General features: G+C 51.0%; 1 protein-coding gene and 1 pseudogene across 1 annotated transcript; both read right to left on the bottom strand.

The window, feature by feature from the left end:
• Positions 1 to 2199: 2199 nt before the first annotated feature.
• LOC130030276 (60S ribosomal protein L23a-like) lies at positions 2200 to 14669 on the bottom strand (annotated as a pseudogene).
• Positions 14670 to 17386: 2717 nt separating this feature from the next.
• MAFB (MAF bZIP transcription factor B) lies at positions 17387 to 20744 on the bottom strand. Its single transcript, XM_056121791.1, has one exon. The coding sequence runs from the start codon at positions 20318 to 20320 to the stop codon at positions 19340 to 19342; it is 981 nt and encodes a 326-aa protein (XP_055977766.1). The 5' UTR covers positions 20321 to 20744; the 3' UTR covers positions 17387 to 19339.
• Positions 20745 to 25981: the final 5237 nt, after the last annotated feature.

Raw genomic sequence — 25981 nt, 5'->3', positions numbered from 1 at the left:
GCCAAGAGACAGTGTGAAGCCTTGAACTGAAGGGCACCTGGCTGACAGGGAGGAACCAGTTCTGTAGATACGGAAAACCCGGAAGCCTGACTCCAGAAACCACAGCCTAACCTCTGTGGCACACTTTGTCTGTAATTTGTTGTGGACATGTGTGCACATACATTCTGCCAGGGGCACCTACAGGCATGCACACCAGGGACAATGCTTACGCCCACACTCAAGGAAACAGCCACCTGAAAGCTACTATGTTAGGGATCAAAGTCCTTCGTCTAAGAATTCAACATGTTTATTCCAAAAAGTGCTTGCCATGGGGCTGGAGTGATAGCACAGCGGGTAGAACATTTGCCTTGCATGCGGCTGACCCGAGTTGGATTCCCAGCATCCCATATGGTCCCCGAACACCACCAGGAATAATTCCTGAGTGCAAAGGCAGGAATAACTCCTAGGCATCGCTGGTTGTGACCCAGAAAGAAAAAAAAATCCTTGCCAAGGTAGAAGGGAAGTGTGCACTGCCACCACACCAGAATACACTGGCAGAGCTAGGATCAGGGCTTCCTGAGGTGAGCATGGAGTTTCTGGAAGAATCCTGTGAGGGCGAGAATATTCTCACTCAGGGATGAAACCCCAGCTTCTTTCCCACAGAGTAGGCTTACAGCAAATGGCCCCACTTCTCTGCTTGCCTGCTGGGATTTGCACAGCATTTTCCAGAGCCTTTCCTGCCAATCAACTTTAGTGGGAATTGAACCAGAGATCTTGGCCAGAGGATGGAACCGGTTAGACCAGCTTGACTGTCTCCCAGCTGCAGAGTCTGGGCTTGTGGATAAATCTAATCCTTCCAGGTTGCTTCTCTGAGTATTTCCTGAGCTCCTGTCTCCTTCCTGTAAGGCTGGAGCCCAGACACTGGCTCTCTCCCAGAACTTACATCTTTTATTTTTTAATTATTAATTTATGGAGGTAAAATTAGTTTACAAGAGTGGAAATGTTTATATGTTTAGAGTTACAGCATTATTGCACCAGCACAGAACCAAAGAGCCAGTATCCCTCCAACTTTGTCCATAGGACCCTTCCTGTCTTCTATTCTACTCCCTCCCCCTGCCTTGAAAACCTCAGTTCTGTTGTTCCTGTCTAGGGGGTTGTTTACATTTGCATTGTCTATTCCCTCTCTTTGCTTCTTTATATACTACATATAAGTGAAATTACCCAGTATTTTTCTTTCTCCTTCTATTAATTTCATTTAGGATGCTACCCTCCAGTTACATTCATGTTGTCACAAAAAAGCAAGAGAAGCCATATTTCACTGTGTATATTTGCAACAACTTCTTTCATTCATTGGTCACAGGTTGTTTCCAGATCTTGGTTATTGTACGAACATAGGTAGAATGGTGGAGTGGGCATATAGCTTTTCTTTCTTTCTTTCTTTCTTTTTTTTTTTTTTTGCTTTTTGGGTCATACCCAACTATGCACAGGGGTTACTCCTGGCTCTGCACCCAGGAATTACTCCTGGCAGTGTTCAGGGGACCATATGGGATGCTGGGAATCAAACCTGGATTGACCACATGCAAGGCAAATGCCCTACCCATTGTGCTATCACTCCAGCCCCTCATATAGCTTTTCAATGTTTTTATGTTCTCAGGATAGATAGCTAAGTATGGATTGCTGGTAGTTCTATTTTTTTTAATTTTTTAATTTTTATTAGTGAGACACCATGAGGTACAGTTGTAGACTTACAAATTTTTGTGCTTGGGTTTCAATTATACAATGATTAAATACCCATCCCTCCACCAGTGCCCATGGTAGTTCTATTTTTAATGTTTGAGAAGTCTTCATACTTTTTCCATAAGGGCTAACCAGAAACAGTCCTACTAACTGTAAATGAGTTAGATATTTTACTCCACCTACCCACCAGCACTTATTGGTTTTGGTCTTTTTGATATAAGTTATGCTTCCAGATGTGAGGTGATTGTCCCTTTGATTTACATTTCTTTGAAAGATCAATGACGAGCTTTTATTTTTTTGCTATGTGCCTGTTGACCCTTTGTATGTCTTCTTCAGAAAAGTTTCAATTCTCCTTCCCATTTTTTGATGAGGTTGGTGGTGGTGGTGGTGGTGGTGGTGGTGGTGGTGGTGGTGGTGGTGTGTGTGTATGTGTGTGTTTAATGGTGAAAAAAAGTTGTATTTAGGATTAGCCAGCTGGACTCTTTAGACGATCCCAATTTTGTTGGCAACATTCAAGCCATCATAGTCAGGAACCATCCGAACATACGCTTTTTTCTCTCCATCAGGCCTAATCAGGGTGTTGACCTTGGCCAAGTCAATGTCATAGAGCTTCACAGCTGTTTAATCTGGTGCTTCTTGGCCTTGACGTCCACAGTGAACAAAAGTATGTTGTTTTCTTCTATCTCCTTCATGGCTGACTCAGTGGTCAGAGGGACTTTGATGAAATAATGGTCAAGCTTGTTTCTCCTGGAGGTGCTCTTCCTAGGGTAATTGGGTGGCCTTCATAGCCGCAGTGTTATGCGTCTTTGGAAGGTGGGTGACAAGCAGATCATTTTCTTTTTGTGGCTGTGCACGCCTTTCAACTCTGTCATCTTGGCCTTCAAAGCTTTGCTTTTGGCTTCAGCTTTGGGAGGATAGGGGCTTACTTCTTGGCTTTCGGCTCTGTCCTCATTAAAAAGGCTGGTGTTATTGTTATTGTTGAATTTTGTGAGTGTTTTCTATACTTTAGATATTAGCCCTTTAACAAATATTTTCTCTCAGTCATGAGTATGTCTTTTTGATTCAGTGATAGCTTCTTTCTCAGTGTAGAAGCTTTCAGTTTGGTGTAATCCCATTATCTGTATTTGATGTTTTCCATGTCGGTGGAGTCAAATTGCTGAAGTCAACATCGTGGAAAATTTGACCTGTTTCTTTCAATGTAATGTATGGATTCATGTCTAACATCCAAGTCTTTAACTTATTTTGAATTAACCTTTGTGCATGATGTGAGAAAGTGGTCCAGTGTCAACTTCTAAATGTCACTCTTTAGTTTTCCCATCACCATTTATTATGTAAACATTCCTTCTTTTTCTTTATTTTCTTAACTTCTCTGTTATATATTAAGTGTCCATATAAGTGAGAGTTTATCTCTGGGCTCTCAATTCTATTTTATTGTTCTGAGTGTTTTAATTACTATGACTTTATAGCATCAGGGAATTCAATACTTCCCATCTTTATTTTCCTTAGGATTGCTTTGGTTATTTGGCTATTGGATTCTATTGGGTTTTCTGAGACCCTGAGTTTGATCGCCAGCACTGCAAAAAATTATAATAATAATTTCCAAACTTAGTTGTATTTGTTCTATTTCCTTGAAGAATGTCATTGGAATGTTGATAGGGAATGCAATAAATCTATGTAATATTTTGCATAAGACAGTCATTTTAAGAAGCTTAATTCTTCCTGTCCATGAAAGTGGAATATTTTCTACTTTCTTGAGTTTTCTTCTATTTATTTTACTAGTGTCTAATAGATTTCAATATATACTTTTCACCTCCATAGTTAATGCGATTCCTAGGAATTATATTTTCTTGATACACTTGTAAATAAGAATTATTTTTCGGACCGGCCCGCCCGCTCCTCTCTGGAAAGAAAGATGGCGGCCGCACGGGAGCCTTGTGGAAAGCGGGTTTGAGCCGGACTCGGGGGAGCGGCGGGGACCTCATGGGAAGGGGGGCTTTGTGGGCCGTCCCCCACGCCCCACCGAGGTCGCCAGCTGCCCCCCACGAGCGGCTCTCCGGCACGGCCACGGCCCCGGAGGCACAAGGACTTAGCACAGAGAACCAGCCGCTTGGAGCAGAAAAGCAAATGGACTTGTGTTGATCCGCGCCACCAAGCCTGCCCGGAGGGGGAAGGGCGTTGACCGGCCCGCCCGCTCCTCTCTGGAAAGAAAGATGGCGGCCGCACGGGAGCCTTGTGGAAAGCGGGTTTGAGCCGGACTCGGGGGAGCGGCGGGGACCTCATGGGAAGGGGGGCTTTGTGGGCCGTCCCCCACGCCCCACCGAGGTCGCCAGCTGACCCCCACGAGCGGCTCTCCGGCACGGCCACGACTCCAGGGCACAGAAACCAATCTCTTAACTAGCTAACTTTTAATAGAAATTCTTCCAGGGTCAATAAGTAAAGTAGCAGAAATTCAAAACATCATTTTATTCTTAAACCAAGTTGTAGAAAGCAAATCATTTCACAACGCTGTTTCAGCATGTCTGATTGGGGGGGGGGGGGTCGTAAACTCTAAACAATAATTGTGCATCTTCTATCGAAATAATCTATCTAGTCAAAGTAGATAGAGTATTAACTAGAACTCATCTGCCTCACAAAGAATTGGGAGGGGTGGGAGGTGGGGGTCTATTGGGGTTCGGGGTTAAAAATGAGTATTGGTAAAGGGAAATGTGTTCGGTATCTACATGACTGAGACCTAAACCCGAAAGCTCTGTAACTTTTCCCACAGTGATTCAATAAATAAATAAATTATTAAAAAAAAAAAAAAAAAAAAGAATTATTTTTCTGGCTTGTTCTTTGAACAATTAAATGCAACCAATTTTTGTATTGATTTAATGGCTTGCCATTTTACTGCATATAGTTTATTATTTCCAACAGTTTCTTGATGAAGTATTTAGAATTTTCTAGGTTTATTATATCATCCATAAATAGTGATATTTTGGAGACCAGAAAGATAATACATAGGTAAGGTGTTTGTCCTGCATGCAGTTAACCCCTGTTAAATCCCCTGGACCACATATGGTCCCTGGGCACTGACAGTAGCGACCCCTAAGCCCAGAGCTAGGAATAAGCCCTGAGCAACACTGGGTAAGCCTCTATAAGAAAAACTTTTAAAATAGTAATAGTTTTTAAAAGTTTTACTTCTTTTTCCATTTTTTATTCTCTTTTCTTACCAAATTGCCATAACTAAGATTTTTAATACTGTGTTAACTAACAGTGGTGAGAGTAGACATCCTTGTCTTATACTTGCTCTTAGAGAAAAGGGTTTTAGATTTTACCATTGAGGGAAATGACTGTGAGTCTGCCATATATGGCCTTTTATGTGGAAATAGTTCCTTTTATTCCCATTTTGTTGAAATTTTTTTCATAAAATTTAATCTTGTTGATTGAAGATTCATATAGTTAAATTTTGTCAAAAGATTATATCTATTGATATCATTGTAAAATTTTTGTCTTTCTTTTGCGATGTAAAGGTAAAGGCCCTCCCGTTGATCGTCGATTTGCTCGAGCTGGTCCAGTAACGTCTCCATTGGAGACTTTGTTGTTACTGTGTCTGGCATATCGAATACTCTCGGTAGCTTGCCGGGCTCTCTGAGAGGGGCGGAGGAATCGAACTCGGGTCGGCCATGTGCGATGTAATAGATCATATTAATTTATTTATATATGTTGAGCCATACTTATATTCCTAGAATAAGTCCCACTTGGTCATGATGCAAGATCCTATCAATGTGTTGTTGAATTCTGTCTGCCAAGATTTTCTTTACAATCTTTGCATCTATTTTCAACAGGGATGTTGGTCTTTGTTTATTTTTTTATTTTGTGTGTCACTATTTACTTAAGATATCAGGTAACATTGGTCTCATGGGAGCTATTTGAGAGAATTTCTAGCTTTTAAATTTTGGAAAGAGCTTAAAAAGACTAGGTAATGGGTTGTCTTTGAAGATTTGATGGAACACACTATTAAACCCACCAGGGCCTGAGCCTTTGTTTGGTGGAAGGCTTTTAACTATTGTTTCGATTTCTTTGTGTGTCATTGGCCTGTTGACATTTACTATCTCTTCTTGATTTAATCTTGGGAAGTTGTAAGATTCTTAAAATTTTCCCATTCTAAATTGTTTTATTTAATAGCATAAAGTTGCATGGTAATCTTATGAACTCCTGTGATCCCTTATATTTCTCTGATATCTGTTGGAACTTATTTCTGATTCTATGTATAAGGATTTTCTATTTTTTTTCTTCCTGAGTTTACATAAGGATTGTCAATAATGTTTATCCTTTCAAAGAATCAGCTCTCAGTTTCATTGGTCTTTAAATTGTCTTTTGGGTTTTTATTTTATTTCTACTCTAGTATTTATTCTTTCTTTCTTTTTACTAACTCTGGGTTTTATTTATTGCTCTTTTTCTAGTTTCTTTAACTGTGAGTTTAGATCGCTTATTTGAGCCTTTTCTTGTTTCCTGCTATATGCTTGTATGACTATAAACATCCCTGTCAGTGCTACAGAGTCCACATCTTCTTGGGATGAACCTGAGCAGCTCAGGGAGCCCACCACCAGCTCTGTAATCACCACAACCACCACTTACTTACTGCCTTCTCGCTCCCTATTTCAGCAATTGTGCATTATGAGGAGTTCAAAGCAAGGAGACACTTTTGACTACTATATCTGGGAGCAATGGTAGGAGGCAATGACATAATGAAGTCCAGATCTTGAGTGACAGAGAACGGCAGGAGAAGCAATATAGTCCAAGGTATGTGGTTGAAGAGCCCAAGGCAGGTTCAGCCTCTGTGTGGCTCAAGCACAGGACACAGAGGGATGAAGGAAGCCAGGAGTGAATGTGAAGGATGCACTTAAAGAGCTGGGAATGTTCCTGAAGTCCTAACTTATAGTTTCCTAACCTACTAACCCTACTAGTGTGCATAATCTCAGAAAAATTCCTTTAAAAGTCTATCTCATTAGAGGACCAGAGGCTGAAGAGGAGGGTGCAGGGTTGAGGTGGGGTCTGAGGTGAAGGTTGGAAGAGGGGTCAGAACCCTCTTCCAGAGTCAAGTCTCCTCTGAATAGAATCCCAGAAGCATTTCTAGGCCATTGCAAACTCTATTTAAGGATTGCCCAACCCCGGCCTCAGAACCAAATGCAAGAGCTAATGATGAACTTGGACAGGGTCTGAGCTCCAGCACTGCTGCTGCCTAGCTGCACCTCCTTGGGCACAAGTCTTCTTGTCTCTGTGGTTGCTTTTCACTTTATCCAGGATATGAGTGTAATCCCTTTCCCCCTGTCCCATAGCGTTACCTTGAAGGTTCTGTGGTGCTTGTATGATCCACAACAGTGCAAAGTTCTCCAACACAAAGTGTTTGTTATATAAGAATCTTTAAGACCACAGCCTCTGATATAACTACCAAAGACATAAGTAGTGAGTCTGAAATGGTGTATTCTAGGACATTGGTTTTCTGACCAGCACCAGATCAGAGATGTAAAACGGTTGAAAACCTACCACCTTGATTATAAGGTTGGCTGTAGACCAGTCTGTAAGACAGGTGACAGTCCACAGGTATAAAGAAGCTGAAGAATAATGCTCTAGGGGACCCCATTCCCAGGTCCTAGTAATCATTAATTATTTGCTTCTTACCAACCATCTCTTGGATCATATGTGTTGGAAGATTTCTAAGATCCTATGTCAGGTTCACGGTTTTTCCAACTGTGGAATAAATCTATGGTTTGTCAACAATTTCAAGACATTCAACTGACTGCATCTACTTTTTGTGTGTGTGTGTCATATCCAGCGATGCTTACTCCTGGCTCTGCACTCAGGAATTACTTCTGGCAGTGTTCAGAGGACCATATAAGATGCTGGGGATTGAATCTGGGTCAGCCTGTGCAAGGAAAACACCCTACCCACTGTGCTATTGCTCTGGCCCTGCATCTACTTTTTAAAAGTAGGATTTGGGGGGGGGGGGGTCCTTCTTGGTTTTCTGGTGTACCTTCTTCTCTCCTGCCAATAGAGCAAGGGAACTGGGTCACCAGAGATAATATCACAAATGCCCCATTTTTCAAGACCCTCAATTCTACTTTCCTATCATTAAAAAAATAAGAAATTCTACTTATCTATCATCAAAAAAGGCAAGAAAGATCTTTTAGATAGCTCATGTCTGGAACCCTAGTCACAAGCAACTTTCCAACTATATATAACAAAGGAGAACACTCTGGGAAGGTCTCTGTTAACCCAAAAGAAGTCAGAGACCGGACAGGGAATAGGCAGGCAATTAAAAGTTGTATTCCTGAGCTACCAGAACAGCTTCCTGGCTTCCTAAGGGGCACCCGCACCTCACTTCTGCATCTCTGACCTTCCCCATATTGCTTCCAAATCTGGACTCAACATTGTGTCCTGCCAAAGCCACATTTAAGCGGAACTGAAATTTGGAGCACTGCACTCTTTGGAGGCAAAGACCAAACAATAACTTGTTGTTGTGGCAGCTGGGATGAGGACTTGCTCAAAGGAGTCTGGTGGTCTCAAAGGAGCAGAATTCAGCCTAGAAGCAGGTTGATAAGGCCTTGGGAGTAGAAAGCAAAGACATTCCAGACTAAAGTTTGGAGATAGAAGCCAGAAGGGTGCATATGAGTGGGAGCACGGGTGCTACAATGCAGATTCACCACCAAGAAATCAGCTTTCTTCTCAGAACTAAAATGGGCCTTTCAGGTATGCCCTCTCCAAGCTCTGCTTGAAGACAAAAGATGCTGACTCAGTTTACCAGGCTGTGGTATGAACTGAATGTCTAATCTCTTCCAGAGGCAAATGTCATGTGGAGAAAGAATATAAGGGGGTCCCTGATGGGGAGTGAAAGAGGGACAAAAAGATGCTCACATACTGTGTTGTCTTAGCCCAACTACCCAGAAATGTCTTAGGGAACAATGGTATCTGACTTCCGCTTTTAAAGAGCCCTTTCCCATATCTGTCCTGGAATGGCAAGCAGGATCTTGGGTAGAGTTGATTTTGACCCGAGGGCACCAAATGCAATCTCTTCTCCATGTTTACAAGTCTCTTCTGCATGTTTATCAAACAGTCTGCTCTTTAATCCGGAGCGATTGCTGGAAACAAGAGTTGTTGATTTGTGCAATTTAAAAAAAAAAATCGTCACAAATATCGGGTTAAGAGACATTACTTCTTTTTAAAAATAACTTATCAAGGGGCAGAGTATTTAGGAGGATTTCTTCTGGGCTCAGAAAGCAACAGAGAGGAGAAGGGTTTTCCTTCCTGCTAGAGATTAGAGAGAGAATAAACTTGGGAGTGGGGATATGCAGTCAGGAACAATGGGATGCTAATTAGTCTCTTGCCCTGTGAACCCCAGCAAGCTCCGTTCTGAGGCCAGAGAGATAGTACAGAGGGTATACACTTGCTTGCATACAGCCAACCCGGATTCAAATCCCAGAACTACTTAAAGTTCCTTAAACCCTGCCAGGGGTGATCCCTGAGCACAGAGCCAGAAGTCAGCCCTGCAGGCACGTAATAGTCTCTCCCCCAGCCCACCCCCAGACATACAAACGGAATCCTTTTCTAATACCCCACCCCATTCTTAAGCACTGTAGTTCTGTAGCACCGTCCTCCCATTGTTCATTGATTTGCTCAAGCAGGCACCAGTGATGTCTCCATTGTGAGACTTGTTGTAACTGTTTTTGGCAAATTGAATATGTCACGTGGAGCTTGCCAGGCCCTGCCGTGCGGGTGGAATACTCTCAGTAGCTTGCTGGGTTCTCCGAGAGGGACAGAGAAATTGAACCCGGGTTGGCTGCATGTAAGGAAAACGCCCTACCCGCTGTACTATCACTCCAGCCCACCCATTCTTAAGAGGATCTCATTCTTAAGATCCACCAATAATTTAAGCCAAGCAATGAGACTAAATTTAGTTCTAGCCCTCCCTCACCAGGCACTTCCCCTACCTGCAAATGTCAATCTTCCTTGTCCCAGACAACCAATATGGTCCCAGACACCCTACTGAGCTATCCAAGAACTTGGAGGCTGACTCCAAGAACTTGGAGGCTGATTCGAACATTTTAGCTGTTAGTATTCCAAGGAGTATCAAAAATCTAAACAAAGAGAAATTCATGGATGCATGCATGCATGCATGGGTGAGTGGATAGAGAGAATAAGATACAACTGAGAGAGAGTACTAGGACCTCAATCTCACAGACACTGCCATCTTTTCTGTAAAATACATTTTATTTTACACAGACTCATTCAAGCAATTACTGGATGATTAAAGCTTCTACTGAGAGGCCCCATTCACAAAGAGCACAGTGAACAAAACAATCTTTAGACATTGCCCTCACAGAGTTAAGTGCAGATTGAAGAGGCATAAGCCATAAATGAAAAAGTAGTTCAGTGTTCTAAGGCAATTTATTCATATTGGGAGAGAGTGGAAGAGAACAGGATAAGGCAATGAGGACGAGCTAGGAAGAACATAGGCTGCCTGATCAAATCACCAAGGCAATGGGATTCAAGTAAGGGTCTTTGGGAGGTAAAAAAGCTGACTGAGGTTGGCCTTGGTGGGGGGGGAGGCAGATAGGGGAAGAGTAAAGGCCTTAAGTCAATAGAGGAAGCCCTCATATCCCAGAAACAGTAAGCCAGCCACTGGAGTAGGAAGGTAGAAAGGTGGAAAAGGAAAGGGAGAGAAAATCAAATAGGATGGTTTGTTTTATTCTGGGAGGAGAGCTGGGTTTTAGGGTCACATCCAGCAGTGCTCAGGAGCAACTCCTGACTCTGTGCTCAGGAGTGACCCCTGGTGGTGCTCAGGAGACCATAGTCCCTACTAGGGATTGAACCGGCATTGGCCCTCTGGTGCTATCTCTATGGCCCCAGGATCGTTTGTTTGAAAAGGAATTAAAATAAAAAGAAATTGAGACTTGGCAAATTCTTCCCTTACCCATTTGACTTTGACGTCTCCTATTCAAGCTTCCAATATTGGCTCAAACCTTTCTTTCTCCAAGCCCTCACTGACCATTCTTTTCCCTGGCTGTGTCAGCCTCCATGTGGCACAGACTTTCTCAGGTGAGCAGGCAGCTGCCTTCCACAGCAACTGCCCCTTTTTTAGAAGTGTGCACTGGATGATATGATATCTAATTGCTATCTGTCTCTCTCCCTCTTCTCCTGCATTGGAAATTCCAAAAGCTTTGTAACCTGGGATGTTTTCTGCTTTGCTCATTGTTACATTGTCAACACCTAGCACAGTGCCTGGCTATCAAGTGCTCACAGATGCTTGTTCAGTGGTTGAATACACGATCCCAGGCAGGCCCAGAAGGAAAATATTTGCTAGGCACCAAAGTGTAGTTGCCCAGGACCCCAAAATTGGAGGACCGAGAGCAGCCCCAGAGGCTAGGGGTCCTGGTACCACAAACTAGCCTCAGCCTAGGAACCCCAGACCTTTTATCCCTCCAAGACACTAGTTGTTGCTATTTTTCCTGGGGAAGTCACATGAATTCTGAAGATATTCATGAAATTCTGTTCTCTCCCCCAAACTTGCAGCAGGACCACCTTTAAAATGCTTCCCTTTGCTGCTTGCAGAATTCCAGGAGAGGCAATTGACTTCAGCACTGATTCTCGGACACCTGGCTAGGTGTGGATGGGGCCTGAGCTCCAACACAGGAACAAGTCATGAATAGCACAGGCCTGCTTTGGACAGGGACCATGCAGCAGCTGCATGATTTACAGGGCTGGTGGAGAAAGGCTTCGTCTCCCACTCTGAGAGCTTGAGTGCTTCCTATAAATATTTATGGGAGTCTGGGCCTCCATTAACCCCACCAGTGCCACATTTCACTCATCCCAGGGTGTTCGTACGTGAATGAATGTGCAGGCCAGTGTTCAGGGACACAAGCATGCATGTGTATGAAAGGGAAATCTCATGGGCATGGACCCTACACATTTTGTAAGTGTGTATGCATAGTTGCTCCCTGAGGTCTGCACCTGTGCAAATGTGTGGAAGTACCCTCCAAGGTATGCTTCCCGAGGTATGCACCCTGGGTGAATGTGTGGAAGGACACACATTGTACGTGTGGGTACATATGGGTCCATGTGTGATATGGGTGCCCTTGTCCATGAGAGTGCATATATAGCAATTTTGTACCTTTGAAAGCATGTATACATGTAGACACTCCTATCTCTGTGTATGCCAGCTCACCTGGCACATATGTATGTTCAATGTGTAAATACTGTGTGCCTCAGAGTATAAGACAACTCCATGTAGCCCCAACGCTTCAGTAACGCAAGGGAAACGGCTTCAGCTGAGCTACAGATGGTTCCATCAAAATTGCCTCACCTAGACGCTGCATCTTTATAAACACTTGTCCTGATTATTATGATATACTTATCAGAAAGTTCCACTGAGAGCAGATGAAAGGTAAAAGGGCCATGGGTTAATTACAAATAGCACCAATGTCCCAAGTTAACAATGCCTAGTAAGTGCACTCACACCCCTCCACCTCCCACCACTCCACTCCCCACTTGCTCCTCTGTGACACCCTGTGTTCCCCTGATACCCTGTCATGTTATCCTGCTTCATCTTCTCTTATGGGACAGGGAGTTTCCGGGGGTGCTAAAAGGCATTAAAGTTTATCCCCCAAGAGGGTGAATATCCTCTACAAAGGGAATTAGCAAGAAAACTACCTGCCAAAGGGCTCTCTCCCACCCTTCCATATCCCCCTTTTAGATCCTCCCCTCCTCTATCCCTTTCTGCTGCTCTGCACTTGATTGTTTCACATATGGGGAAATGGTATCACAAAGCAGGGTCGCTAATGGCACATTTTGGCATCAGAAAAGTGGAGATTCAATTTCTAGATCCTCCACTGGGAACTCCAGGCCAAGATGACCACCCTAAGCTTGTTTATCCCACCTTTGGAGAGAAAAGCCACCCCCACTTCAGAGAGTTTACTGAAATAGCATAATGGCACAAACCTCAGGATTTCGTCACACTTCTTATGCTCGGTGACCTGCATGCCCCTGGCCAATCAAAAGGGACATGTGTCCCCAGCTCAAGCTTCCAGGACACAAAGGAGGGCAGATGGCCCTTCACTGCTGCAGAGCTGAGCACTGGCCAGGTCCAGGCCCACAGTCTGCAGAGCCCAGGACACACATCACTCCAGGCAGGTAAGAGCAGAGAGAGGCCCACATCAGGGCTGAAGGGGGATCCCAGGCCTCTGAGTCCCTGTGAACTCAGCAGGCTCAGCTCCCCATTCCCTGCTCCATGAGGCTCACACAGACCTTCCAGGGTTCTGGCTCTATCCGATCACCAAAGCATGGGCATGCAGGAGCTGCAGCTGTGGAAGAACACAGCGCTCCACAGAGAGAACTGCCACCGACAACCAACCCGCATCTCCTCTGCCTCCACCTCCTCCTCACTTTGAAAGTGGTTTCTTTCAGAAAGCATCAGCCCTCCCCCCCCACTTCATTCTCCCACCCACCACCAGCTGTCCCCCAAAGGGCTATTTCCCACCCTTCCATATCCACATCAGCCCTTTGGGGGACAAACGAAAAGGGAGGTGTCAGGGGTGGGTGCCATGAATGTGAATGTGAAGCTGCTAACACTGGGATTTGCTTCAGGGACAAATCCTAATCCTTCATTTAGGTGGCTTTTCCATAATGGAGTGGCAACTTACCTCCCTTATTGAATTTCCTCCAAGGGAGAAGAGTGAACTCCGTTTTTTTCTGTGGAACTGTGTCTTTTTTGCTAATGTTTGCAGGATGAGGAGAAGGATATTTAGAAGGCATATGAGGCACGGAAAGTGCTAGAATACAGGCTCAGGAGAAGGAGGGGCTGCAGATGGAGGGGAGACATGATGGGGCAGGACCATGTGTGCCCCCAGCCGCAGGGATGCCCTGGTCCCTGCTCCAGGGAAGCAACTGTAGACAGGACAGGACGAAGCTTCCCCAAATGAAGGGCCAGGCAAACACCATCCAGCAGTCTCCAGGTAACTGGATGCGCAGGTCCAGCCTGGTCACAGAACAACCTGGTCACAAGGAGCTTTCCCTTTGCTGTAAGCTGGCTTGTCTCCTGAAAGTGCCGCTAGGTACAAACCCTGATCCAGCTCTTCTAACAGGACTGACTCCTTTCAGGAGCACTGCAGATGGAGGGAGGGGGAGAAGCAACAAAATCCCCAGCTCTCTATGGACTTTCATTTTGGTGGGGAAAGGAGAGGTAGATCCTGCTGGAATCCTCTCCTCCTTACACCACAATGCAAACAGAAGGATCCCACCCACCTGCCCTCCCCGAGGTGGAAAGGATTCCTCAGCCCTGCCTGAGGAAGGGGGGGGGGGGGCGGGAAGAGCAAGAAGCCACATTTAAGTTTGCCTCTCTCCAAACAGAAGGAGCCTGAATGGGGACGGGCTGTATCTGAAAGGCAGCGGAGGAACTAGCAGAATCAAAACCTCAGCTGTTTCCCTGGAGCCAGGAGTGAGAAGTGGGGGCTTTGAGAAGAGGGGGTGAGTGACTCTGAGTGGGGACTGCCTGGGGTAGCAGAAGCTGTAGTTCTAAGTGCATTGAAATTAAAAATAATAAAGAATAAAACGCTGTTAAGGTCGTGGTTCTCCGAGAGTCCGGAGCGGCGTTCCCTGCACACGCAGGCACACGCACGTCGGTACACTGAGGCACAGCTGGAAAAGAGGGTGGCCACCTCTGAGCAGGAAGGGGGTTGTCCTGCAGGAGGGATGCCCAGAGCCCGAGTGTGGAAAGCCTGGTTACGGGGAAACTGGAAAGCGAGGCCAGTCCTCAAGAGAGGAAGTTTGCGGCCCTCTAGCCTGCTGGGGGCCCCGGCTCCGGGTCCATCCACCGCCTGCCCAGCTCCCTGGCGGGAGCCGGCAGGCAGCTGTGAGAGAGCCCCGCGGAGGTGGAGCGACTTGTCTGGGATGCGCTGGGTCCCAACGGCCATGACCCCCATCTCCCGCAACCCACTCCCCCCATCTCCCGCAACCCACTCGGAGTGGACTCCCGCTTCCTTAGTATTTCCCGCCGAGCTGCGCCCCCCAGAAAGGGCAGAAGAAAGAGGAAGAAAAGACCGCCAAAGTTTTCTGAACTGTATTTGCGGAGAAACAGCTACGGGCAGGGGAAATGGCACGGGAAGAAAAGCCGCGGACTGAGGCCACCCGGGGTCCCATCGTGGGCGAGGCCCGGGGACGCCGCGCGCCTTTCCATACCCGCCTCGCTGAATGGACGTGGCGGCGACCGATGCAGCCGCACCGACCCCCGCGCCCGGGCCAGACCCAGGCGGCTAGAGAACCGGGTCCGAAAGGAGGGGCGGGTCGCGGACCGGGTCTGTGCGTGCCTCCGGCGCGCGCGCGCGCGCGCGCGTGTGCGTGTGCGTGTTTGTGTGTGTGTGTGTTTGCGCGCGCGTGTGTGTGCGTGCGTGTGTGTGTGTGTGTATGTGTGTGTGTGTGCGCGCGGGCGCGCGTTCCCCACACGCAGGCGCCAGCCTGTCTTCGCGGGACCCGAGCTGGCGAAGACTCTGCGCTCAGGGCGCGATTTCCCTTGGGGTGGGGGATGGGGGGGTTCGTGGAGAACGGAGAGGTTCAGGAGCCGTGGGAAGCGAAAGGAACAGTGGGGTGTCTTGGGCATCGCCCGCGTGGGACGAGCCGGACCTAGGAACCTAGGTCACTTTGCCCTTTCCCGCGTTTGTAGGTGCCGCTTCTGTCGCGTCGCGTCGCGGCGGGTCAGGAGGCAACCCGGGCTGGTCCCGCTGTCCGCGCCCTCCTGAAGATGTTCCGAAGATGTCCTGTCCCGGGCCCCTTCAGCGCGCTGTGGCCTGCGTGCGCGCCCAGGGCAGTTTAAGTACTGGGAGGGTGGTTGGCAGGAGACGTGACAGCGCTGTGGGGTGAGTGACTGTGTGTCTGTGTCACTACCACTGTGTCATGGGATGGACACCCGGGGACTCTGAAAATCCATGTCGTTCCTTCTGGAAGCTGCAGCGGTGAGGTGCCCCTCTGAGCACCCCCTGTCTGTATCTTGGCTCTGGCTAAGAAAACCAAAGCCCTGGCATTTGGGACCCTCCCAAGCGGGAATTTCTTTAGAATTCAGGATGTGTCTGGGACGATTCCAAACTGAGCAAGACTTGTTCTCCAGTGGTGGCCGAAGCCATGCTGCCAGGCTTCTTCCAGAACTCACCACCTTCACCCCAGTGTCAGAAGTGGTGGCCCCTTCACCCCAAGCACCAAGGCTGTGGCCAGAAAAATATAGAGGCGGAGATGTGCTGGGACGGGAGAGCCCGCTCTTATTAAGTTCTGTAGCTCCCGCACTTGCACATGAAATTAGCCAACACTTTCTCCTAGCACCTTCATCCACCCGGTGGTCACCTCTCAGCCACCATCCTCTCCTGAGACTGAAGCCAGACTCTCCTGCCAGATATCTCTTAGGGTTGGTAAGGTGATCTGGGCCTTGGAATGGAATCAGAGCTTGACTCTCTGACTTCTTTGCTCCCCCTGCATAACAACACCAAAGTGCTCTTAAGTGTAAATTGCTGCTACCATGATTTGCAACCTGAGTTTTTTAGATTCCCCCATCCCCTCTTTGCCACTTCTATGTCAGACTCCCTGACCTCCAGGGACCAAACCAAAATTCTATCCCCTTCCTGGTCTTGGTTTTCCTAGCTCTAGTTCCTGACTGGGGAACTGGGGGCTCTCATGATTGTAACTGCCCATTGGCATCCTGAAATCCCATGCTAGGAACTCCAGCTCCAGAGGACCCCAGAACAGGAAGGACAAGTCTCAGGGGACTGCTGATACTGAGAAAGTGGAAGCCCCTTGCATTGAAGGAATTCTCCTGAGCTTTGGATGGTATATCCCTCTGCTTAGACTCAGTCTGGGTTATAGGTAGAATTCTCAAAGAGGGTGACAGGGGATGGGGTTTGGGGAGGGACCTAGGCATCTGAGGGGAGTGTCCTAGGAGAGAATTTTTGGAACTTTGCAGTCTCTGCTGTCCATCCAGGTTGTGCCATGTCCCACTAGTGTCCTTTAGTCGGGTTTAGGATTCCAGGCCTGAGTGGCAGATGTGCCTGGAGTATGCGACCCCCAAGAAATAGGTTAGCACAGAGGGGCTTCCTAACTGAAGTGACTTTCCACCCCACTCCCTAGATCCAGGGCTGGCTTCTTGCACCAGTTCTGGACAGAAGGGAGAGAGAGAGAGAGCCTTGGCAGGTGGGTGGAGGGGTGAGGTGGATGAAAGAGGCCAGCGTCCCCCCCCCTCCCCCAGTCAGTCTGCACTGGGCTGGCCCAACACTACCTTAGAGCTTAGATGGCAGGTCAGTCAGCAGGTCCTGATGCCCCAGCCCACAAGCCCTGCAGCAATAGTGTGTGTGCCCCCTCTCCCCTCACACTGGCTCCTGCCCGCATCATCCGCACCTAGGGCGAGAAGCAGAAAACACACTGGGTCTCCTGGACACAGGCACTCACATACTCAAGGCAGAGACCTGCCCGGCCTGGGGATGAAGCTCCCCAGCCAGGCAGGAGGAGCCTGGCACCTGGCGGGCCCTGGAGAGGCCACAAGAGGGGAATCAGAGAGAGGTGAGCGCAGGGTCCTCTAAATAAACACCCTTTCCATGGTTTTAATAAGCAAAATAGGAAACCATTTTAATAACCAAAAAACAGAAACCAGTCTGAATAAAACTACAATAGACTAGGTTTTAATATTTTCATATCATAAGCAGGGTTTGAAATTGATCCCTTATTTTACATGAAATAAAAACAATTTCTGTTGCAGCAAATTTGATTTCAACACAGTTGAATCTGTAAAAACCGAAGCTCGTTTCTGATGCAGGACGAATATCCACAATATTTAAAACTGCAAGCACCATGCGGTTCATACAATCTTGTTATTACTGTTAATTTATCAACTAATACAAACTCAAAAAAATGCATCCGGCCAGCAGCGCCAGCAATTTCAAATGGGAACTAAAAAATAGGATTTCCTTTTGGCATATTTCTTTTTTTGTCAGTGCAACTTAAATCCTTTTACTGACCTGCAGGGGGGAAACAAGGCAATAATAAAGAAAAAAACACCCAGATTTTTCCTATAACTACTATACAACTGAAGGGGGTCACCACCGAGAGCTCCCTGCTCTTCAAATAGCAGGGAAGGAAATACACAGAGCATAGCATGTCGGTCTAAAGAACTCACTTGAAAGTTGCAAAAATTACTTGCCAATGTTTGGTTTCTGGGACATTCTCAGTGTGGTGGTTGGTTCAACTCAAGTTCAGGTTACCATTAGGCAGTATTGGGTCTGGGGAAGTTGCTCACCCCAAAAGCAAAGCCAGCCCCAGCAATCAATGCTGGTCTGGAAGGCTGGAGGTGGAGGTGGGGGGATCTCTGGTTGCAATAAAAAGCAAACAAGATCTGTTTTTCTTTCCTTTCTCACAGGGGTGACAATTTAGCCCTAAAGCAGAACCAGGAACATGGACATTGCTTCCCAGGTCTGAGAGACTCCATAGTAGCCCGGCCCTGGAACTAGGGATCTCATACCCCAGTCTTCATCCAACCTGAATAAAATTGAAAAATAAAGAGGGAGGAAAAGATGAGGTGCAGGGCTGGAAGAGGACTGAGGATGAGAAGAAAGAATGCAACTTCCAAGGGTACCCCCAGACAAAGTTGTGTTCTAATGCAAAATGCCCAGACATTTTTCTCTTCTTTTATACTTACAAAAAGAAAAAAAAAAACCTGCCATTATAAAAAAAAAAAACCCAAAACAAAGACACTCAGCTTGAGGCCACTTTTTCTAAGCGGTTTGGCTGGGTGGGTATTTACAAGCCGACCGCGGGGTTGCAACCCGGCCAGCAGCCGCTGGAGTTTCCCAACTGCGATCTCTTCTCACTCAAAGAAATAAGGGGGTTTATGATCCATGATCAACAACATGCTAAAGTTAAACAAGAAAAATGGTACAAAATAGAAATTATTACCATACATGTCCAGCATGCAGGATTAATATTTTTAATGCAGATTTTCGTATTTTTTTCTATATAATCGAGCAGGCAATAAAACTGATGAGATATGCGCGCAGAACGTCCTAACTGAGGCTCGCGTCTCGGGGCTGAGAGCCAGTGTTCTCCCAGCCCTAGGATAGATAGATTTGTCTGTCCTTCCTTCCTTCGCTCAGCCTCGCCTCGCGCCTGCCGGGACGCCAGGGTCCCTCTCCTCTCCTCGCTGCTCTCTCGCAGGGCGGGACGCGCTCTGGGCCGCGAGGTAGTGGCCCCGGCTCCACGCGCAAAGTTCAGAAAGCCGGGAGTCTCCAGATGGCCTCAGCGGCTCCTCCGGATTCTGCCTTGCAGCCCTCCAAGCCTGGACAAAAGTTACTCCGGGACTTCCCACCCCCTCGTCTCTGGCTCCGCTGGAGTCTAGGAGGCGGCGCTGGCGCGCGCCTCTCTCGCCTTGGCCAAGGTCCCCTGCCTGCCCTCCCGCCCATGTTGCCCGCGTCCCGCGCGCCCTTCCTCCCTCTCCTTCCAGTCAAACAGGTCAAGGCTGGGAGCGTGGCAAGGGGCAGGGTCCGGGGAGGAGGGAGTCCGGGACTGGGGACGCGGGACGGGGAGTCCGGGCCGGGGCAAGGGCGGGGGCCGGACCGGCCACGACTCACAGAAAGAACTCGGGAGAGGAGGGGCTGTCGCTGGTGGAGCCCGCCTCCCTGAAGCCGGAGTTGGCGAGTTTCTCGCACTTGACCTTGTAGGCGTCTCTTTCGCGGGCCAGCCGGGACACCTCCTGCTTAAGCTGCTCCACCTGCTGAATGAGCTGCGTCTTCTCATTCTCCAGGTGGTGTTTCTGCTGGACGCGTTTATACCTGCACGACTGGGCGTAGCCCCGGTTCTTCAGGGTCCGCCGCTTCTGCTTCAGGCGGATCACCTCGTCCTTGGTGAAGCCCCGTAGGTGGCGGTTCAGCTCGCGCACCGACATGGACACGAGCTGGTCGTCGGAGAAGCGGTCCTCCACGCTGCCGCCGCCGCCGCCCGCCGCCGTCGCCGCGGCCGCCGCGTGCGGCCCGGGCCCCGGGTGGCTGGTGGGCAGCTGCTGAGCGGGACTGGCCGCGCTGGACGGCGGAGGCGACGCTTGGTGATGGTGGTGATGGTGCGGGTGCGCGTGCGGACCCAGCTCGTCGTGGGCCACGCCGGCGCCCGGGTACGCGTGGTGCGGGTGCGGGTGCGGGTGGTGGTGGTGGTGGTGGTGATGCGCGCCTCGAAAGCCGTCGAAGGTCTGCAGCGGCTGGGGCACGGGGTGCGAGCCGATGAGCGCCTCCACCGCGTCCTCGGGCGTCAGGTTGAGCGCCTCGGGGTTCATCTGCTGGTAGTTGTTCGCCATCCAGTACAGGTCCTCCAGGTGCGTCTTCTGTTCGGTCGGACTGAAGCTGGGCGACGAGGGCACCGAACTACACGGCGTGCTGAGCGGGGTGGACGACACCGAGCCGGCGGGCTGCAGGCGCGTGCAGGGCCGGCCGGGGCGCTCCGCTCGCCCCAGCGGCTCTTTCTTCACGTCGAACTTGAGCAGGTCGAAGTCGTTGACGTACTCCATGGCCAGCGGGCTGGTGGGCAGGTCGGACCCCATGCTCAGCTCCGCGGCCATCGCCGACGCGAGGCGCAGTTGCCGCCGAAGCCCGGGAAACTTTGCGGCGGGCCGGGGCGCGCGGCGCCGGGAGCGGGGGCGAAGGACCGCGAGCCCGGGAGGCGGGGAGCCGAGGGCGCAGCGGGCCGGGGCCGCCGGCCAAGCCTTTGTCTGGGGACGCGGCGGCGCGCCGGAGAGTCCCGAGGCTGCCTGCGCCGCCCCAGAGCTCGGGGCTGCGGCCGCGCCGAGGCCGGGCCAAGCGGAGACAGACGGGGTGGAGGAGCGAGCGGGGCGCGCGGCTGGGCGGAGGGGAGGCGCAGGGCGAGCGCCCGCCGCTCTCGCTCTCTCTAGCTCGCTAGCTCTAGGGCTCTCTGGATCGCAGCCGCTCGCAGCCCGGCCGTGCAGCTGTGCTGGATCCGGCGCCGCCGCTGCCTTTTATCGCCTTCCTGATGTCACTGGGGCGCGGGGGCCCGGGAGGCCCAGCCAGCTGGCCAATAGCTGCACGGCCCCCGCGGCCGGGCGGCGCAGGGCGGGGCGCGCCTGACAGCTCCTCCGCCCCCCCGAGTCAGCTGACTGGCGGCCGGAGCAGCGGGGGAGCCTCGGAGGCCTGGCGGAGGGCTGAAGCCGAGTGGGACGGCCGGCCCGGGCCCAGCCCCCCACCCCCTCCAGGTCCCGGCCCCCGCCCCCCGCCTTCGCCGCGCGCCCCGACTCCTGGCCGGGACACCGCTTCCACCCCTTGGCGCACTCTCTCCGCTCTTTGCCCTTTGCTCCCCGCAGCCCCAGCCCGTGTCACCCCTGGGGAAGCTCGGAACGAGCACCGGGACGACACCTCTCGGGGGCCCTTTGTTCCCGAGCGTCCTCCTCCCCGCTGGGCGGGCGACGCTCTGTGCGGCGCGCGGCTGCGGGAGGACGGTGTGAGCGTGTGTCGGGCTTGTCTGCGCTGCTGCGGGGCTGCGCGTATTCGAGTGTTGGGGGCAGGGGACTTGCGTGGAGGGGTCGGAGAGAGGCGGGAGTTGGCGGGGGGGAGGGCGCGGGAGTGTTGTGGCTCCAAGAGTTGTGTTGAAATTCGACTCTGAGGCTCGGAGACCCTACCCCGGCCGTGCAGGGGTCGCTCCCCTCTGGGCGGCGTGCGGCGGAGCAGCCCTGACCCGGGACGCGACTGGCCCCGCGGCTCCCCGCGCTCACCCCACCCACAAACGCACGAGAGGCAGGGGACGAATCAGCCCAAAGGCTCTGAATCCTCCGACAGACGCACGGAACCCTCAGCTCCCCGGAGTCGTGGGGCCGAGGCCAGTCCAGGACCGTGCTCCGTTAGTTCTCGGCTGCTGGGTAACCGGCCCTGTTTTTGTTTGAACGTTTTGTAACGATTAAACAGATCCTGGCGTTCGCCCGCCGCGGAGAGGCTCAAACGGGCATAAAGTGCGACCCCAAGTGGCCGCTGTGCGCAAAGGCGGGCTGCGCCGCGGGGCCCGCTGCGCACCCAGCTCGGATCTCCCCAACTGACCCAACCCAGAGCGAGCACAGAACGTAGACTGGGTGCTCCCGGGAGCCCAGGACAGGTTCCCTTTGCCCACACGCTGGACCTCAGGGCTGGGATCTCGAACGGAGTGGGGAGTGAAGCGCTGATTGCCCCGTAGGAAACTCCGCGCGAGCACCTCATCTCTGGGGTGGCGGGAGGGGTGGAAGGGGGCTTGGAGGGCAGCTCCCCGACTTGGGAAGGGCTTAGGCCCTTCGGATTTGGGGCGGAAAGCGAAAAAGCCACTGCGAGGGGTTCTAGGGCTGTCGGGTGAGCCACCTGCCCCGTCGCAGAACGCGAGCCAGAGCGCTCGCGCTAGGTTTTCCGGCCAGAGCTGGGGTGCTTCGTAGTTGGATCCCTACTGGGGTCCAGGATGGCCCCTAAATAAAGGGTCTTTCGGAAACCCTGCCCCGGGCGCAGCAACTGGATAAAGCACAAATTCGCTGTAGCCGGAGCCCGACCCGCCTCCCGCGACGCCTTCTGGTCTTCAGCTTTGGGTGCGCGCCGCGAAAGGCAGGAGAAGCGCACTTTGGGTGAGTGTGTCCGGCTTGGGGCAGTACCCGCACGACCGATGCCGCGGGTAGGGGGTCAGGTGGGCCCCAGCGAGGCAGACGCAGCCAGATTGTTTCTAGTGTTAGAAAGTACCAAGATTTGCCTCAAATTAATCTGCAAACTCTTGTGTAGGATCTTGCTCCCTCCCTTGAGGCTGGAACGCACGGGGTGTGCTCTTGGGCCGCCTATTTTTAATCAAATTAATGGATTTTAACTAAAACTTGGACTGGAAGGTCTGGTTGGGGCACTGTGGGTTGGGAGAGCCGGTTTTCACGCGTCTTCCAGAAGCCAGCTAGGGTCGAACCGGTTCGGCCGCCTGCGGGGAGACCGTGGGCCGTGCCGCGCCCCGCCCCTGCCGAGGTTGGGCGCTGAGGAAGGACCTTTTCTGCTTGTGCCCCGTTAGCAAGCAGTCCGGACGAGGCGGGAAGGCCCCCACTCTGGGGTCTCTGCATGCATGGCTATCTGGGTGCAGGAACCAGGGAAGGACAGATGTTCTGCAGTCCAGCGCTTCCGAAGACTCGTGCAGCGTGCTTTTTCCTGGGCAAAAGACTGAAGGCTAGGAGAGCACCCAACTGTGGTCTCCTAGGTGCCTCCCAAGGAGGCCAAGCAGTCCAGTGTCCTCTCATGTCCCCTCCAGTTTGACCCTCCCTCCAGTCTTGGCGGGAGGGGAGGTCTGTGGAAACCTTAAGGCTCTCTGTGGCCCCCCACTTGGCATTTCCGAATTCCTCAGTGTTCTGTCTCATCTCTGGGCTGAATGACTTGACTTCCCCTTTGTCTGGGCAGGCGCGCGCTCCTTTTTGTGCCCGTGCCTCAGTCTCCCTGGGAGTCACTCTCCAGCCCTGGGCTCTCCAGGAAGTGTCGGTGTCCTGCTGTCAGTTCCTAGGCGCACCTCCCCCAGGAAACGGGTCTTTGCTCTCCCAGCTCAGCCTGCCAGGTTCTGTGCTCTTCACCCTTAAACCTCCTCCAACAAAAATTGTTGGAAAACAGGTCAGTAGGAAATGATTTCAAGATGTCCTAAATCCCAGAGTTGACAACAGTGATCTCTGAAAGTGACCTCTGTGCTCCTGGGGAGTCTAAGTTATCCCTCCAGGGGTCAGGGCAGTGAGAGTCCAGCCATTCTCCCAGAGTTGGCACCATCCCCCCAAAACCCTTCTTGGGCTGGGTGGGTAGGGATGTCAGAGAGAAGGAAGAGAGACACAATGGCATGACTGGAGAGAGAGGGCAGGAGAAGGAGCAGGGGACCAGAAAAAGAGGGACTTTTCCAGAGTGGTCATCCTGTTTTGAAGGCAGCCCCAAGGAGGCAGCGGCCAAACCCTGACTGAAGGGATCTTGTCTCCAACTCCTCAAACTGCATTTTGAAGTTTTCACCCAAAATCAAATCCCTCTCTTCTCCCCACGCCATGTGGGGCCAGAGGCACGCGGAGTCGCTTCTAGGACACAGCAGGGCTGGATTCTTTAGCTACAGCCAGAGATCTGGGAGACCCTGCGCCTTCAGAAGCACCACGGAACGCTAGGGTACACAGGGTTGGTAAGCAAAGAGATTATTGGAGAAGAGAGCCAGGACTCACAGCTCCACACCAGGTGCCAGTTTCCGAGCGAGCTGCTCACAGCCAGCGGGCTAACGGTGGTCCAGTCCACACTTTGCCTGTGCGCTCTGTGCGCTCCTGGTGCGCTTCTGGTACGCTCCGCTCCGGCCGCACCATCCCTGCAGCCGCCTTCAGCCCAGGTGCAACTTCAGTCCATTTCCGGAAGTCTGGGGTGCGGGGCGGGGAGGGGGGCAGAGGGGCGGGGCCGGGGCTTTTTCTGCGCTCCCGCTGTGTGTCTGCTGAGTAGGAAAATGCGCAGCTTAAATGTTCTCTCAGAACCAAGCTCCCAGGCTCAGAGCTGGTGCCATTGCAGGTCCTTGATGGATCGAGTAGGTGAGCTGAGCAGGGGAACCAGGAAGGAGGCTGAGCCTGCAGCGTCCTAAGTGCGAGGTGCTGGGTTCCAGATGCAGGCTGACCTGTCCTCTTCAAGGAGTCGGGCATCTGGGCCCCTTTCCCTGAAGCCCCTTTCCCTGCTCCCATTCCCCCCATGCCCACGCACACATACACACCAGGGACAGTTCTCTGCCTCCCTCTTCCTTTTTAAAGGCTACGATCACCTCCGTCGTCCCCTTCCTTCCAGGGGGCATCTGATTCCAACTCAGAGCTTTCTAAAAGATATTTTGGGGGTGCTTCAGGTTCTGGTGGCTTAAAGCAACAAAGGACTCCTGTGTGGAGCCATGGAGCCTGAGACAAGCTCCTACAATACTCTATCCTCCCCCAACTCCCTGTCCCGCCCCCACCCAGGACCAGGTCCCAACCACCATCCACATACATGCTAGAAGTGAGGAGTTGTTATTTAAATGATTTCACCTGTTTCTCTGTCCTGTGCATGATTGTGAATACTAGAAATGCAGAATCACATCTGTGGCTTCTGAGCTATTCCTACAGGCACAGTTGGACAGTTCTTGAGCAAATAGGTAGGAGACATGATAACAATCTTCCCTCCCCTCTGCATCAGGATCACACAGATTCTTTAGCCTTAGCTGTTCCTTCAAGACCCAGAATTCTAGAAGGGAGCCACAGCAAGTGTCCTTGTTTTACACACAGGGAGGTAAGTGGGCAGGCAGGCAGATACAGATTCCAGCTGTGTCCTAAGAGTTTTATCCACTCATAAGCCCTTGCAGCTGCCCATAGAGATGGCAGGATTAGCCCCGTCTTCAATGATTTCTTGAGTTACAGTCACAACTAGAGCCTCTGCCCCGTGACCAGGGCTCTGAATGCAGTGACGCGTGTGGTCTCCGGGGCGCCGGGGTGGAGCGAGGGCCTGGTGTGGGCACAGCACTCCAGCAGCTCCAAGGTCATGATTTCCAACTCTGCGCCACAAGTCCTTCTGTTTAGATGGCCACTCTCCCAAGTGCCAAGTGTCCTCCAAGGGCTCCGTTACAGGGGTGGTGATGAACACGCCTTCCTGCATAGCAGCCAGCCTCAGCTCCTCTCCCCAGCTTGCCCCTCTGCTGACTGCGGGGAAGGATGGAATCCAGAGCAGGTAGAAGCCAAGGGAGAGAGGCTTGGAGGCTTCTTCTCCTCTACCTTCACCCTTGACCTCTAGCTGAACTCAATCTGGACCTTGATGCTTGATCCTGCCTCCAGTCTGAGTTCGACCTTCAACTTGCTTGACCATCAGCCCCCAATCATCCAGCTCTGAACTGTCAGAAGAGAGAGAAGTGGCTCAAGGCTCCTGCCCCTGAGTGTCTGAAGGGATGAGCAGCAGAGAATCCTGAGGTTAGGCACACTCACAAGATACTCTTTAATGGAGGTCATCACTGCTCTGCTGACCTGAGACTCTCTCCTCGCACCCCCCACCCCCGCCCACCAAATCTCCCCTCCCCCTAGAGATGTTTCTCCATCTCTTGTTTTCCTCCTTGTCCAAGCTACCCTCATTTTAAGCTTGGATGACTAAAGAGGCCCGAATCGCTTTTCCAGAGACAAGGGTCAGTGTTCATATGATTGGAATCATCTGTTCCTACCTACCTTTACTTCCGGTCCTAAGAGAGACTTGGGGCATATCTGGAGTGAAGAGAGAAGAAC

The sequence above is a fragment of the Sorex fumeus genome, unplaced genomic scaffold (assembly GCF_029834395.1).
Source record: "Sorex fumeus unplaced genomic scaffold, SorFum_2.1 ptg000044l, whole genome shotgun sequence".
Lineage (NCBI taxonomy): Eukaryota > Metazoa > Chordata > Mammalia > Eulipotyphla > Soricidae > Sorex > Sorex fumeus.
Note: the sequence above shows the minus strand (reverse complement) of the source record. Positions and strands in the feature narration are given on the sequence as shown.

Coding starts and splice junctions, on each gene's coding strand:
- MAFB (XM_056121791.1), bottom strand. CDS start 20,320: ATGGCCGCGGAGCTGAGCATGGGGTCCGACCTGCCCACCAGCCCGCTG.